The following is a 17,193-nucleotide window of genomic DNA, read 5'->3' on the forward strand; positions in this document are numbered from 1 at the left end:
CAGTCAAGATCTTCCACACCGATCTCGACAAACCATTTCTGTATGGGACAAACCATTTCTGCTTTGTGCACAGGGGCATTTTCATGCTGAAACAGGAAAGGGCCTTCCCCAAACTGTTGCCACAAAGTTGGAAGCACAGAATCATCTAGATTGTCACTGTAGGCTGTAGTGTTAAGATTTCCCTTCACTGGAACTAATGGACCGAGCCCGAACCATGAAAAACCGACCACAGACCATTATTCCTCCTCCACCAAACTTTACAGTTGGCACTATGCATTGGGGCAGGTAGCTTTCTCCTGGCATCCGCCAAACCCAGATTCGTCCGCCTGCTGAATGGTAAGTGTGATTCATCACTCCAGAGAACACATTTCCACTGCTCCAGAGTCCAATGGCGGCGAGCTTTACATAACTCCAACCGACGCTTGACATTGCACATGGCGATCTTAGGCTTGTTTGTGGCTGCTCGGCCATGGAAACCCTCGCATTATGTGGCTGAGCCATGAGGAGAAAGCCCACCAGATATAACCTGGCATTATGTGGCTGAGCCATGAGTAGAAACTGAACATGTTTACTTTGTTCATTGTGTATTTCTGTTAGCAAAAAGTTTAGATATAGCCTGGAATAAAAGAAAAAGTGCCAAAAGCAAAAACTGATTTAGCTCCAGATATGGGGCACTTATGTATGCAGAGTGTGTGTAGGTCTGTCTCACACTTTAAACTTCTCTTTGTGCCAGACCGGGTTATAACACATTCCATTGAACTTTTCTGGATTTATTTCTATGTATTTTTATTATTTTTACTGCTCTCTAGGGTTGTTATTATTGCTTGGATAACCTTATTTACTATTATGTATTCATTCTTTGTGAGGTATAGTATGGTAGGGTTATGAGGTATGGTAGGGTTATGAGGTATGGTAGGGTTATGAGGTATGGTTGGGTTATGAGGTATAGTATGGTAGGGTTATGAGGTATAGTATGGTAGGGTTATGAGGTATAGTATGGTAGGGTTAGGAGTTATAGTATGGTAGGGTTATGAGGTATAGTATGGTAGGGTTATGAGGTATAGTATGGTAGGGTTATTAGGTATGGTAGGGTTATGAGGTATAGTATGGTAGGGTTATGAGGTATAGTATGGTAGGGTTATGAGGTATAGTAGGGTTATGAGGTATGGTAGGGTTATGAGGTATAGTATGGTAGGGTTATGAGGTATGGTAGGGTTATGAGGTATGGTAGGGTTATGAGGTATGGTAGGGTTATGAGGTATAGTATGGTAGGGTTATGAGGTATAGTAGGGTTATGAGGTATGGTAGGGTTATGAGGTATAGTATGGTAGGGTTATGAGGTATAGTATGGTAGGGTTGTGAGGTATGGTAGGGTTATGAGGTATAGTATGGTAGGGTTATGAGGTATAGTATGGTAGGGTTATTAGGTATGGTAGGGTTATGAGGTATAGTATGGTAGGGTTATGAGGTATAGTATGGTAGGGTTATGAGGTATAGTAGGGTTATGAGGTATGGTAGGGTTATGAGGTATAGTATGGTAGGGTTATGAGGTATGGTAGGGTTATGAGGTATGGTAGGGTTATGAGGTATGGTAGGGTTATGAGGTATAGTATGGTAGGGTTATGAGGTATAGTAGGGTTATGAGGTATGGTAGGGTTATGAGGTATAGTATGGTAGGGTTATGAGGTATAGTATGGTAGGGTTGTGAGGTATGGTAGGGTTATGAGGTATAGTATGGTAGGGTTATGAGGTATAGTATGGTAGGGTTATGAGGTATAGTATGGTAGGGTTATGAGGTATAGTATGGTAGGGTTATGAGGTATAGTATGGTAGGGTTATGAGGTATAGTATGGTCGGGTTATGAGGTAGGGTTATGAGGTATAGTATGGTCGGGTTATGAGGTAGGGTTATGAGGTATAGTATGGTAGGGTTATGAGGTATAGTATGGTAGGGTTATGAGGTATAGTATGGTAGGGTTATGAGGTAAGGTATGGTAGGGTTATGAGGTATAGTATGGTAGGGTTATGAGGTATGGTAGGGTTATGAGGTATGGTAGGGTTATGAGGTATGGTAGGGTTATGAGGTATGGTAGGGTTATGATGTATAGTATGGTAGGGTTATGAGGTATAGTATGGTAGGGTTGTGAGGTATAGTATGGTGCTGATACATTTGTGTAATGTGTATTCTATGTGAGCCGGAGTGTGACTCTGTCCCTTGATGTCCCCCTACCAGGCGTCTTCTGGACACTGAGGATGAGCTCAGTGACATCCAGGCGGACTCTGTGCCCATGGAGGTGCGTGATTGGCTGGCCTCAACCTTCACCAGGAAGATGGGCGTGGTCAGGAGACGACCCGAGGAGAAACCACGGTTCAGGAGCATCGTCCATGCCGTGCAGGCTGGCATCTTCGTCGAGAGGTACACACACACACACACACACACACACACACACACACACACACACACACACACACACACACACACACACACACACACACACACACACACACACACACTCTTTTTTTGTTGAGAGATTGTACTTTCATGAGGCATGGGGAAATAACCCTATAAGAGAATTATAGTAGGCTATTGATATTGATAAGTATGCAGAGACATGTACAGATAAGTACAAAAACAACATACCATCAGACCATCAACACTTATTCCAAGCTCCTATGAATTACTTCAGAGGTAGTGTTGTTTCTTAAAAGGAAAACACAACTGTCATTCTGCCTTTCAATAGAAAATGGTTATTATTCAAAACCTGAGCACCAACAGACATGGTGGCTTTCAGTTGTGGTGTTGCTCTTAGAAGTAAAGAACAACAGACATTCTGCCAGTAATAGAAATGGACATTAGTGAAATGTGCGTACAATTTCTTGAGCATAATTGCCTACTTACATTGGGCACCAACATGAATATGTAAACATAATATTCAGCAACGCGTCTCAATCTCCTCGAGCTGCTGGTAGGGCCTGTGTCTCACTCTTATTCCCATGGCAACTACTAGGCTATTTCAGTGTGCCATAGACACCTGTTGGAAACAATCCTCTACATCTTTATTTCCTGAAGCTGAATATTACAAAATGAAAGGCACAATGCAGGTATTTGAGATTTCATGCTCGGTTTGACAGTTGGAATTTTTATTTCTTAGTTTATTTCTCAAATTCGTCAAACTAAATAGGTTAATGTTTAATGTGTTTTGGGTTCTTCTTTAGTGACCAACAGTATAATTTGAGTTATAAAATGTGTGTTGTAATTCCACATGTTAAGAATGTTGTAACATCTGTTGTTACAGTTATAAAGTATGTCTGTCAGACAGTGTGATCTCTTCAGCCCAGATTATCCTGTGAAAAACTAACAGGTCTGTGATTACAAACATTCTCAGAGAAGAGGAGAGAGGAGAATACAGTCAATGCCCAGCCTGCCAGATTCTTCTCTTTTATTAACTACATGTAGGATGAGTTCCAAATTGTACCCTGTTCCCTCTATAGTGCACAACTTTTGACCATTACCCATAGAGAATAGTGTGCTATTTGGGACGCATCCCTCTTCTCTTAAATTAACTAGACACTTGAAGAACAGAGTGAACTTGGCTGGATTCCGACATGTCACACCTTTCTTTGTTGTGTTTCCACAGCCCAGTCTTTCTTTGTTGTGTTTCCACAGCCCAGTCTTTCTTTGTTGTGTTTCCACAGCCCAGTCTTTCTTTGTTGTGTTTCCACAGCCCAGTCTTTCTTTGTTGTGTTTCCACAGCCCAGTCTTTCTTTGTTGCTGTTTCGACAGCCCAGTCTGTCTTTGTTGTGTTTCCACAGCCCAGTCTTTCTTTGTTGTGTTTCCACAGCCCAGTCTTTCTTTGTTGTGTTTCCACAGCCCAGTCTTTCTTTGTTGTGTTTCCACAGCCCAGTCTTTCTTTGTTGTGTTTCCACAGCCCAGTCTGTCTTTGTTGTGTTTCCACAGCCCAGTCTTTCTTTGTTGTGTTTCCACAGCCCAGTCTTTCTTTGTTGTGTTTCCACAGCCCAGTCTTTCTTTGTTGTGTTTCCACAGCCCAGTCTTTCTTTGTTGCTGTTTCCACAGCCCAGTCTTTCTTTGTTGTGTTTCCACAGCCCAGTCTTTCTTTGTTGCTGTTTCCACAGCCCAGTCTTTCTTTGTTGTGTTTCCACAGCCCAGTCTTTCTTTGTTGCTGTTTCCACAGCCCAGTCTTTCTTTGTTGCTGTTTCCACAGCCCAGTCTTTCTTTGTTGTGTTTCCACAGCCCAGTCTTTCTTTGTTGCTGTTTCCACAGCCCAGTCTTTCTTTGTTGTGCTTCCACAGCCCAGTCTTTCTTTGTTGTGTTTCCACAGCCCAGTCTTTCTTTGTTGCTGTTTCCACAGCCCAGTCTTTCTTTGTTGTGTTTCCACAGCCCAGTCTTTCTTTGTTGCTGTTTCCACAGCCCAGTCTTTCTTTGTTGCTGTTTCCACAGCCCAGTCTTTCTTTGTTGTGTTTCCACAGCCCAGTCTTTCTTTGTTGTGTTTCCACAGCCCAGTCTGTCTTTGTTGTGTTTCCACAGCCCAGTCTTTCTTTGTTGTGTTTCCACAGCCCAGTCTGTCTTTGTTGTGTTTCCACAGCCCAGTCTTTCTTTGTTGTGTTTCCACAGCCCAGTCTTTCTTGGTTGCTGTTTCCACAGCCCAGTCTTTCTTTGTTGTGTTTCCACAGCCCAGTCTTTCTTTGTTGTGTTTCCACAGCCCAGTCTTTCTTTGTTGTGTTTCCACAGCCCAGTCTTTCTTTGTTGTTTCCACAGCCCAGTCTGTCTTTGTTGTGTTTCCACAGCCCAGTCTTTCTTTGTTGTGTTTCCACAGCCCAGTCTTTCTTTGTTGTGTTTCCACAGCCCAGTCTTTCTTTGTTGTGTTTCCACAGCCCAGTCTGTCTTTGTTGTGTTTCCACAGCCCAGTCTTTCTTTGTTGTGTTTCCACAGCCCAGTCTTTCTTTGTTGTGTTTCCACAGCCCAGTCTTTCTTTGTTGTGTTTCCACAGCCCAGTCTTTCTTTGTTGCTGTTTCCACAGCCCAGTCTTTCTTTGTTGTGTTTCCACAGCCCAGTCTTTCTTTGTTGTGTTTCCACAGCCCAGTCTTTCTTTGTTGTGTTTCCACAGCCCAGTCTTTCTTTGTTGTGTTTCCACAGCCCAGTCTTTCTTTGTTGTGTTTCCACAGCCCAGTCTTTCTTTGTTGTGTTTCCACAGCCCAGTCTTTCTTTGTTGTGTTTCCACAGCCCAGTCTTTCTTTGTTGTGTTTCCACAGCCCAGTCTTTCTTTGGCCTTATTTAACAGTCCTGTCTCATCCCACCCCGCACCCCTTTCAACACCCAGCCTTTGGCCGGTCCAAAAGTATTTTATCTACAAAGAATGCCTTCTCAAAAGCCTTGCTGCCTTTTAGTTTTTTTAAAATGTAATTACTGTTGCTCCCACCATTACTGGTTATTGTTGAAAACGGAGGTATTGTGTCTTTATGTGACTGCAGCATTTTGATACCATAAAAGGATGTATACAATTGAAATCATCAGCCGCTGTTTGTTGTCCCTGTGTTTTCTATGTGTACAAAGTACATGTACACGAGCTGCCACAGCAGGCAAAACTGACTTTAAATTAAATCATTACAACCACTAATTATTCTAGCATTATTTCAACCCATTTTGCCCACTGGGCAATTCTTTTGTCTAACTACCTAATGATTGTGTATCTGTCTTCAGGATGTACAGACGGACGTCAAACATGGCTGGGCTGACGTACCCTCCAGCTGCCATCGCTGTTTTGAAGGTGCTTGATACTGTACATCATATTACCATTACTATGCCTACTATACAGTAGGGTAGGCAGCTAGATTCAGCCTGATTTTTGTCAGAGCAGATTGTCGTGGGCTGAAGTATCATTTTAATTAAATGTTTAACACTACAAATGTAGCACGAGTATGCTCAAAAAGAGATTGAATCTTAAAATATTATAATAGCAATCACTTCATACTTTGATTACGCTGAGACATGATCACGTCTTTCTTTTTACATGTGGGTATATTTGGGAACGGATTTCCTCAATTACAATGATTTTAGCTGAATTCCTCGTGATTTTATATACTTTTTTGAGATGGGAATGATGCCATTTTAAAACATTACAGGGATAATAAACTGTGTCATATCATTCATAATGATACAGAATACAGGCTTTATTACAGCTGTATAATATGTACCTGACTTTATCATAACATCATCCTATTCTGAAATCCATAGAGATGATAAAATGTGTTATTGTGTATAAGTAATACGTTTTATTTTATAGTACCCAATGTATGTTCTATTTAATTCTGTGCTGTCATCATCCCTACCATCATCTGATTGTTTACAGGATGTAGATAAATGGGCCTTTGATGTGTTTGCCCTCCACGAGGCCAGCAGTGAACACGCATTGAAGTTCCTGGTGTACGAACTGCTCACCCGCTATGATCTGATCAACCGCTTCAGGGTTAGTCTTTCTTCAGTCTCTCTCTTGATCGTTAACGTCAGGGTCTGTGTGAGTGCATCTATCTCTGTGTGTGTGTGAGTGCATCTATCTCTGTGTGTGTGTGAGTGCATCTATCTCTGTGTGTGTGTGAGTGCATCTATCTCTGTGTGTGTGTGTGCATCTATATCTGTGTGTGAGTGCATCTATCTCTGTGTGTGAGTGCATCTATCTCTGTGTGTGAGTGCATCTATCTATGTGTGTGAGTGCATCTATCTCTGTGTGTGAGTGCATCTATCTATGTGTGTGAGTGCATCTATCTCTGTGTGTGAGTGCATCTATCTCTGTGTGTGAGTGCATCTATCTATGTGTGTGAGTACATATATATGTGTGTGTGAGTACATCTATCTGTGTGTGTGAGTGATTGAACAGAGGTTTTGTAAACTTTTAAACCAGTAATTCTGAAAGTAGCCCTCAAGAGCCAAAAAGGGTCCCTGAAATGTGTGTGTATGTGTGTGTGCGTGTGCGTGTGCGTGTGTGGGTCTGTTTGTGAGTGCATGCATAAGTGGGTATTGTGTGTGTGTGGGTCTGTTTGTGAGTGCATGCATGTGTGGGTATTGTGTGTATGTGTCTCCCTCTGTCGTCTGTTCTACACCACAGGCCTCTGGGTACCTCGTGAAGACATCATTTAGCACTCCAACCTCACACTGTTCTGTTCTTTGTCCTCATCTCTTTGTCTGGTTTTAGATGAGAGTTTGTACACGTCCTCTGTTAGATGAGTGGTGAGAATATCACCGACACTTACTGTGCTTTGATCCCAATTTGAGGATAATCTTTTCATTAATATGATCATATGATTGGACTTTACTTGAACGCTCTGTCATAAGGGCTACATAACACTACATAACACTATGACATAACTAAGAGCAGGGCCCAGAACACACAGCAGGGCTTGAGGCATGTAGTAATCTTATGTAGCCATAATGTGTTACAGATCATACAACAGTGACCCTCTATTCCAAGTCATATTGTTTGTAGCCCCACCTTGTGAATCCATCAATACCCGACCTATACATATTTACACTTCTGCCACTTCAGCCCTGTCACCTACAGATAGTCACCTATAGATAGTCACCTACAGATAGTCACCTACAGATAGTCACCTACAGATAGTCACCTACAGATAGTCACCTACAGATAGTCACCTACAGATAGTCACCTACAGATAGTCACCTACAGATAGTCACCTACAGATAGTCACCTACAGATAGTCACCTATAGATAGGTCGTGTTCCACTGCTCAGACGTTGCATGGACTGTGCCGTCGGGCACCAGATTGCTGTAACATATGATGTGGTAAGCTGATATAAAATACCTATCCAGGTGTTGTAAGATATGGCATGTATCAGCAAAAAATGTCTGGGCAGAGGAACATGACCTTAGTCACCCATAGATAGTCACCTACAGATAGTTGCCTACTATATATATAGTCACCTACAGATAGTTGCCTACTATATATATAGTCGCCTACAGATAGTCACCCATAGATGGTCACCAACAGACACCTACTGTATATAGTCACCTACAAATAGTCGCCTACTGTATATATAGTCACCTACAGATGGTCATCCATAGATGGTCACCTACAGACACCTACTGTATATAGTCACCTAAAGATAGTCACCTACAGATTGTCACCTAATGATAGTCACCCATAGATAATCACCTACAGATAGTCACCCATAGATAGTTGCCTACAGATAGTCACCCATAGATAGTTGCCTACAGATAGTGGTTTTAGGAAGAGCAGTGTTATGGGCCGTGCTCTGCTTTTAGTCTGATTAAGCAATAGAAGTTAAGCTTGCACACAAGCTACAGTACATGTACACGAAGCCCCCACACGTGTATCTCTTTATCTCTCCAGCGTCATTGTAGAAAAGCTAACTCCCGCACACATAACAATTTGAACAATAAACAACTTGCAGATGTAATACAGTATATTGCAGGAGTGTGCATGAGTTATATTTTCGTAATGAAGTCGGTGATGTGCGTGATAACATTTCACTTCTGTCTCTCCATTTGCCTGGAACTCACTGTGTTAGTGGTTGTCTGTGGTGAAACTGGCCCTCCATGACCCAGCACAGAGCCAATCACCTTCTAGTTGTTCATCTAGCTGAAACTTTGAGCTCTGGCTTCTGTTTCTGTCATTTTAAAATTGTGATCTTTGATTAAAAGACAGAATATACTTGATTTTTACAATTATTTTGGTGGTGGAGTGCATCCCATCTTTACAATTTATCAGGCAGACCTAACCTCCCTGTTCTAACCCAGATACCAGTGTCTTAACCTCCCTATTCTAACCCAGATTCCAGTGTCAATTCTGGTGTCTTAATCTCCCTGTTCTAACCCAGATACCAGTGTCATCTCTGGTATCATAGCCTCCCTGTTCTAACCCAGATACCAGTGTCTTAACCTCTCTGTTCTAACCCAGATACCAGTGTCAACTCTGGTGTCTTAACCTCTCTGTTATAACCCAGATACCAGTGTCTTAACCTCTCTGTTATAACCCAGATACCAGTGTCATCTCTGGTGTCTTAACCTCTCTGTTCTAACCCAGATACCAGTGTCTTAACCTCCCTGTTCTAACCTAGATACCAGTGTCATCTCTGGTGTCATAACCTCCTTGTTCAGATACCAGTGTCATCTTTTTTTTTTTAACTAGGCAAGTCAGTTAATAACAAATTCTTATTTTCAATGACAGCTTAGGAAAAGTGGGTCAATGGCCTTATTCAGGGGCAGAGCGACATATTTTTACCTTGTCAGCTCAGGGATTTGATCTTGCAACCTTTCGGTTACTAGTCTAATGCTCTAACCACAAGGCTACCTGTCTTAACCTCCCTGCTCTTCCCCAGATTCCAGTTTCATCTCTGGTGACCTTCGTAGAGGCTCTAGAGGTGGGCTACAGCAAACACAGAAACCCCTACCACAACCTCATCCACGCTGCTGACGTCACACAGACAGCACACTATCTGATGCTCCACACTGGCATTATGGTGAGAATTATCCCCCAGCATCATACACAAATCAAAGGACAGGTTCTGATTATGTTTCTTGTTACCATCTCTCTCTCTCTCTCTCTCTCTCTCTCTCTCTCTCTCTCTCTCTCTCTCTCTCTCTCTCTCTCTCTCTCTCTCTCTCTGTCCCTCTGTCTCTCTCTCTCTCTCTCTCTGTCCATCTGTCTCTCTCTCTCTCTCTCTCTGTCCATCTGTCTCTCTCTCTCTCTCTCTCTCTCTGTCCCTCTCTCTCTCTCTCTCTCTCTCTCTCTCTCTCTCTGTCCCTCTCTCTCTCTCTGTCCCTCTGTCTCTCTCTGTCCCTCTGTCCCTCTGTCTCTCTGTCCCTCTGTCTCTCTCTCTCTGTCCCTCTGTCTCTCTCTCTCTCTCTGTCCCTCTGTCTCTCTCTCTCTCTCTCTGTCCCTCTGTCTCTCTCTCTGTCCCTCTCTCTCTCTCTGTCCCTGTGTCTCTCTCTCTCTCTCTCTCTCTCTCTCTCTCTCTCTGTCCCTCTGTCTCTCTCTCTCTCTCTCTCTCTCTCTCTCTCTCTCTCTCTCTCTCTCTCTCTCTCTCTCTCTCTGTCCCTCTGTCTCTCTCTCTCTGTCCCTCTGTCTCTCTCTCTCTCTCGCGCTCTCTCTCTCTCTCTGTCTCTCTCTCTCTCTCTCTCTCTCTCTCTCTCTCTCTCTCTCTCTCTCTCTCTCTCTGTCTCTCTCTCTCTCTCTCTGTCCCTCTGTCTCTCTCTCTGTCCCTCTCTCTCTCTCTGTCCCTGTGTCTCTCTCTCTCTCTCTCTCTCTCTCTCTCTCTCTCTCGCTCTCTCGCTCTCTCTCTCTCTCTCTCTCTGTCTCTCTCTCTGTCCCTCTGTCTCTCTCTCTCTCTCTCTCTCTCTCTCTCTCTCTCTCTCTCTCTGTCCCTCTGTCTCTCTCTCTCTCTCTCTCTCTCTCTCTCTCTCTCTCTCTCTCTCTCTCTCTCTCTCTCCCTCTCTCCCTCTCTCCCTCTCTCCCTCTGTCTCTCTCTCTCTCCCTCTCTCCCTCCCTCTCTCCCTCCCTCTCTCTCTCTCTCTCTCCCTCCCTCCCTCCCTCCCTCCCTCCCTCCCTCCCTCTCCCTCCCTCAGCACTGGCTCACTGAACTGGACATTCTAGCCATGGTGTTTGCTGCAGCTATCCATGACTTTGAACACACTGGGACAACCAACAACTTTCACATTCAGACCAGGTGAGTGTGTCCGTATTCTTCAGTCAGTAGATATTTTAATTCCTAAGCCACTGTACCACTGATAGTAATCGACCTAATATACTGATTGATGACTCATCGATAATTATTTATTGCCATTTCCATTCATTCCATCCTATCAATACCAATGTTAAACTGAAGATGTCCTTGTATTGTACTTTTAGTACACCACTTGCCTCCCAGACAGACAGACAGTGCAGTCAGTCTGACCCTGACTAATGAATGCCAATGGAGCCTGAAGAAAGGAACATGGCTGTATAAAGAACCCATTTAAGTGAAGGCACCCATGTAAACAACCCATTAAAGTGAAGTGCACAATAAGAATAATTCATATTGCCTCATTGACCTCAGTGATAACAAGGGATCGCAATGAAAGAGAGACAGAGTGAGAATGTGTGAGAAAGGGAGAGAGATGAAACCCTTCACTTAGTTTAAACCTCTGCATGGCTTTCTAGTCTAATAACATAGATCAGAAAGGCCTCTGGCCCTTTAGACATGAGGGTTGTTGTGTTGAGATGGAATATGAAGGTATTGTTCAAACTCCCCTTCTGTGATTATGTGTTCTAAAATCGCTACCATCTCGAGTCGCTACCTTCGCTTTCGTAATCACTATCGTCATTTCAAAACTGGTCGGAATGAGTTCCGCTTCAACCAGTTTTGCACACTGGGGTAGTGTTTCCATACAAGTTGGCTACCTGGTAAAGTTATCCAGTCTGGGAAGCCCCATGTGGCACAATGAATAATCACACCTTCTCTTCCCTCTTCTTCTGCTTCTTCTCTTCCTCTCTCCAGGTCAGAGGTGGCCATCCTGTACAATGACCGGTCAGTCCTGGAGAACCACCATGTCAGTGCTGCCTACAGACTTATGCAAGAAGATGAGATGAACATACTGGTCAACCTGTCAAAAGATGACTGGCGGTGAGTTAAGAAAGACTCCTCAGATCCTCAAGCTTTGGGGTTTTAGGCTAGATATCTGTAAAGCACTTAGTGACAACTGCGGATGTAAAAAGGGCTTTATAAAATGCATTTGGTGAATTGATTGAGATCAACACTTCAAAGAACGAAGGGGCAAGAACTGTAACATAACCTGGATACTTGCCTTGATTCTAGGTTTGGATACGAATGTGGTGTGGTGTATTTCAATGCAAGACTATTATATAACCTGGATGACAGAGTCAATATGTTACATTCAATCAATCAATCAAACTACATGACCAAAAGTATGTGGGCATCTACTCATCTCATTCCAAAATCATAGGCATTAATGTGGAGTTGGTCCCCTTATTACTGCTATAACAGCCTCCACTCTTCTGGGAAGGCTGAGATTGAGATTTTCCTTCGCTGGAACTAAGGGGCCTGGCCTGAACCATGAAAAACTGCCCAAGGCCATTATTCCTAATCCACCAAACTTCACAGTTGGCACAATGCGTTCAGGGAGGTACAGATGCTAAATATTTTTTATTGTGAAACAAACAGGAAACAGCATAAAAAAAACAGAAAACTTGAGCGTGTATAACTATTCACCCCCCAAAGTCAACACTTTGTGTAGCTACTATTTGTAGCAATTAAAGCTGCAACACTCTTGGGGTATGTCTCTATAAACTTGGCACATCTAGCCACTGGGATTTTTGCCCATTCTTCAAGGTTAAACTGCTTCAGCTCCTTCAAGTTGGATGGGTTCCGCTGGTGTACAGCAATCTTTAAGTCATACCACAGATTCTCAATTGGATTGAGGTCTGGGCTTTGACTAGGCCATTCCAAGACATTTAAATGTTTCCCCTTAAACCACTCAAGTGTTGCTTTAGCAGTGTGCTTACGGTCATTGTCCTGCTGGAAGGTGAACCTCCGTCCCAGTCTCAAATTTCTTGAAGACTGAAATAGGTTTCCTGACCAGTTTCCCAGTCCAAGCCGATGAAAAACATCCCCACAGCATGATGCTGCCACCACCATGCTTCACTGCGGGGATGGTGTTCTCAGGGTGATGGGAGGTGTTGGGTTTGTGCCAGATGCGTTTTCCTTGACATTTGACCAGAGTACCTTCTTCCATATGTTTGGGGAGTCTCCCACGTGCCTTTTGGTGAACACCAAATGTGTTTTCTTCTTTTTTTCTTTAAGCAAGGGCTTTTTTCTGGCTACTCTTCCATAAAGCCCAGCCCTGTGGAGTGTACGGCTTAAAGTGGTCCTATGGACAGATACTCCAATCTCCGCTGTGGAGCTTTTCAGCTCCTTCAGGGTTATCTTTGGTCTCTTTATTGCCTCTCTGATGAATGCCCTACTTGCCTGGTCCATGAGTTTTGGTGGGCGGCCCTCTCTTGACAGGTTTGTTGTGGCCATATTCTTTCAATTTTTTCATAATTTAATTAATGGTGCTCCATGGGATGTTCATCTGTACTTCTCCACAACTTTGTCCCTGACCTGTTTGTAGCGCTCCTTGGTCTTCATGGTGCCGCTTGCTTGGTGGTGCCACTTGCTAAGTGATGTTGCAGACTCTGGGGCCTTTCAGAACAGGTGTATACAGTGCCTTGCGAAAGTATTCGGCCCCCTTGAACTTTGCTACCTTTTGCCACATTTCAGGCTTCAAACATAAAGATATAAAACTGTATTTTTTTGTGAAGAATCAACAAGTGGGACACAATCATGAAGTGGAACAACATTTATTGGATATTTCAAACTTTTTTAACAAATCAAAAACTGAAAAATTGGGCGTGCAAAATTATTCAGCCCCCTTAAGTTAATACTTTGTAGCGCCACCTTTTGCTGCGATTACAGCTGTAAGTCGCTTGGGGTATGTCTCTATCAGTTTTGCACATCGAGAGACTGACATTTTTTCCCATTCCTCCTTGCAAAACAGCTCAAGCTCAGTGAGGTTGGATGGAGAGCATTTGTGAACAGCAGTTTTCAGTTCTTTCCACAGATTCTCGATTGGATTCAGGTCTGGACTTTGACTTGGCCATTCTAACACCTGGATATGTTTATTTTTGAACCATTCCATTGTAGATTTTGCTTTATGTTTTGGATCATTGTCTTGTTGGAAGACAAATCTCTGTCCCAGTCTCAGGTCTTTTGCAGACTCCATCAGGTTTTCTTCCAGAATGGTCCTGTATTTGGCTCCATCCATCTTCCCATCAATTTTAACCATCTTCCCTGTCCCTGCTGAAGAAAAGCAGGCCCAAACCATGATGCTGCCACCACCATGTTTGACAGTGGGGATGGTGTGTTCAGCTGTGCTAATTTTACGCCAAACATAACGTTTTGCATTGTTGCCAAAAAGTTCAATTTTGGTTTCATCTGACCAGAGCACCTTCTTCCACATGTTTGGTGTGTCTCCCAGGTGGCTTGTGGCAAACTTTAAACAACACTTTTTATGGATATCTTTAAGAAATGGCTTTCTTCTTGCCACTCTTCCATAAAGGCCAGATTTGTGCAATATACGACTGATTGTTGTCCTATGGACAGAGTCTCCCACCTCAGCTGTAGATCTCTGCAGTTCATCCAGAGTGATCATGGGCCTCTTGGCTGCATCTCTGATCAGTCTTCTCCTTGTATGAGCTGAAAGTTTAGAGGGACGGCCAGGTCTTGGTAGATTTGCAGTGGTCTGATACTCCTTCCATTTCAATATTATCGCTTGCACAGTGCTCCTTGGGATGTTTAAAGCTTGGGAAATCGTTTTGTATCTAAATCCGGCTTTAAACTTCTTCACAACAGTATCTCGGACCTGCCTGGTGTGTTCCTTGTTCTTCATGATGCTCTCTGCGCTTTTGACGGACCTCTGAGACTATCACAGTGCAGGTGCATTTATACGGAGACTTGATTACACACAGGTGGATTGTATTTATCATCATTAGTCATTTAGGTCAACATTGGATCATTCAGAGATCCTCACTGAACTTCTGGAGAGAGTTTGCTGCACTGAAAGTAAAGGGGCTGAATCATTTTGCACGCCCCAATTTTTCAGTTTTTGATTTGTTAAAAAAGTTTGAAATATCCAATAAATGTCGTTCCACTTCATGATTGTGTCCCACTTGTTGTTGATTCTTCACAAAAAAATACAGTTTTATATCTTTATGTTTGAAGCCTGAAATGTGGCAAAAGGTCACAAAGTTCAAGGGGGCCGAATACTTTCGCAAGGCACTGATATATACTGAGACCATGTGACACTTAGATTGCACACAGGTGGACTTTATTTAACTAATTATGTGACTTCTGAAGGTAATTGGTTGCACCAGATCTTATTTACAGGCTTCATAGCAAAGGGGGTGAATACATACAGTACATGCACCCCTTTTCCATTTCACTTCACCAATTTGGACTATTTTGTGTATGTCCATTACATAAATCCAAATAAAAATACATTTAAATTACAGGTTGTAATGCAACAAAATAGGAAAAACGCCAAGGGGGATGAATACTTTTTCAAGGCATTTTAGCGTTCTTCTGGCATCCGCCAAACCCAGTTAGTCTGTCGGACTGCAAGATGGTGAAGCGTGATTCATCACTCCAGGGAACGCGTTTCCACTGCTCCAGAGTCCAATGTTGGCGAGCTTTACACCACCAATGCGTGGTATTCACATGGTGATCTTAGGCTTGTGTGCGTGCGGCTGCTCGGCCATAGAAACCCATTTCACGAAGCTCCCGACTAACAGTTTTTGTGCTGACGTTGTTTCCATAGGCAGTTTAGAACTCGGTAGTAAACGTTGCAACCGAGGACAGACGATTTTTACGCACTACGCGCTTCAGAACTCAGCGACCCCATTCTGTGAGCTTTGTGGTCTACCACTTCGCGGCTGAGCCGTTGTTGCTCCTAGAAGTTTTCACTTCACATTAACAGCACTTACAGTTGACCGGGGCAGCTCTAGCAGGGCAGACATTTGACGAACTGACTTGTTGGAAAGGTGGCATCCTATGACTGTGCCATGTTGAAAGTCCCTGAGCTCTTCAGTAAGGCCATTCTACTGCCAATGTTTGTCTATGGAGATTGCATGGCTGTGTGTTCAATTGTGTACACCTGTCAGCAACAGTTGTGGCTGAAATAGCAGAATCCACACATTTGAAGGGGTGTCCACATACCTTTGTATAGATACTGTATTTATAAAGCCCTTTTAACATCAGCAGTTGTCACAAAGTGCTTATACAGAAACCCAGCCTAAAACACCAATGAGCAAGCGATGCAAATGTAGAAGCATGGTGGCTAGGAAAAACTCCCTGGAAATGCAGGAACCTAGGAAGAAACCTGGAGAGAAACCAGGCTCTAAGGGGTGGTCAGTCATCTTCTGGCTGTGATTCAGTGATTATGGAACGTTCCACAGCTCACTCCGATCAGTAGGTACTGTATAGAAATGCTATGCTAATGACTGGGGTTTGTCGTGAAGAAGCGGTGCTAGACATCACACTGTGTTCTTGTCCTTGAGAATCCAAGAACAGCTGGAGTGGCTAGGTGGAAACTGACCCTGTTCTCCTGTGTTTGTTTCCAGAGAGCTACGGATCCTGATGATTGAGATAGTAATAAGTACAGACATGCCCTGCCATTTCTCTTTCACCTAACTCTAACCTGTCTGTCTGTCTGTCAGAGAACTGCGGACTCTGGTGATTGAGATGGTGATGAGTACAGACATGTCCTGTCATTTCTCTTTCACCTAACTCTAACCTGTCTGTCTGTCAGAGAACTGCGGACTCTGGTGATTGAGATGGTGATGAGTACAGACATGTCCTGCCATTTCCAGCAGATCAAAACCATGAGGAACGCCCTGCAGCAGCCCGAGGGGTGAGTGGACTGTCTCTGGACCCTGACCTATGACCCCTGAACCCTTAGCCCCCACTGCTAAACCCTAACCTATAGCCCCAGCTCTCTGGACCATGCCTTTCATCTTGATCCTTTATGTGTCCCTGTATGATATCTGTGTGTGTGTGTGCGCCCGTCCGCCCGCCGGTCCGTCCGTCTGTCTGTCTTGAGTGTATCTGATGTACTGTTGTCTGTGTGGTTGATTGACCGAGTAGACCAGGCTAAAGCCCTACTGTATCTCTGATGCTGTCTGGCTGTCTGTCTTAGTGTATCAGTGTATATGTATTTGTATTAGATGATGTACTGTTGTTTCTACAGAGTAGACAAGGCTAAAGCCCTATCGCTGATGCTGCATGCAGCTGACATCAGCCACCCAGCCAAGGCCTGGAAGCTGCACTACCGATGGACACAGGCCCTGATGGAGGAGTTCTTCAGACAGGTACAGTACCAACAACGTCCTACCCTACAGTCCCTGACAGATACCATGGGAGAGGGAAACTTGACCACTGTATTATGTATGTATCCTGTATTGCTAAGGATATGGGATACCATTCCAATAGCTTTAGGAATATCTTCACTTGGATCAACTGGATATGTTACATTCAGCATTATGGGTATTGTAGTGAATCATGTTACATTATACAGTAGAGCCGCTCCTGCCATTCTGCATTGATTTG

General features: G+C 43.6%; 1 protein-coding gene across 2 annotated transcripts in view; it reads left to right on the forward strand.

Annotated features, from left to right (window-relative positions):
- Positions 1-17,193, forward strand: part of LOC139380789 (phosphodiesterase 1A, calmodulin-dependent) — a 70,916-nt gene that overhangs the window by 51,710 nt on the left and 2,013 nt on the right. For both annotated transcript variants that reach the window (XM_071123819.1, XM_071123820.1), the window contains 8 exons: positions 2,233-2,415; positions 5,719-5,785; positions 6,368-6,484; positions 9,373-9,513; positions 10,619-10,719; positions 11,530-11,655; positions 16,397-16,498; positions 16,835-16,955. In XM_071123819.1, the coding sequence (XP_070979920.1) occupies positions 2,233-2,415; positions 5,719-5,785; positions 6,368-6,484; positions 9,373-9,513; positions 10,619-10,719; positions 11,530-11,655; positions 16,397-16,498; positions 16,835-16,955 (958 nt within the window). The remainder of the gene's footprint in view (positions 1-2,232; positions 2,416-5,718; positions 5,786-6,367; positions 6,485-9,372; positions 9,514-10,618; positions 10,720-11,529; positions 11,656-16,396; positions 16,499-16,834; positions 16,956-17,193) is intronic.

The sequence above is a fragment of the Oncorhynchus clarkii genome, chromosome 22, assembly GCF_045791955.1.
Source record: "Oncorhynchus clarkii lewisi isolate Uvic-CL-2024 chromosome 22, UVic_Ocla_1.0, whole genome shotgun sequence".
Taxonomy (NCBI): Eukaryota; Metazoa; Chordata; class Actinopteri; order Salmoniformes; family Salmonidae; genus Oncorhynchus; species Oncorhynchus clarkii.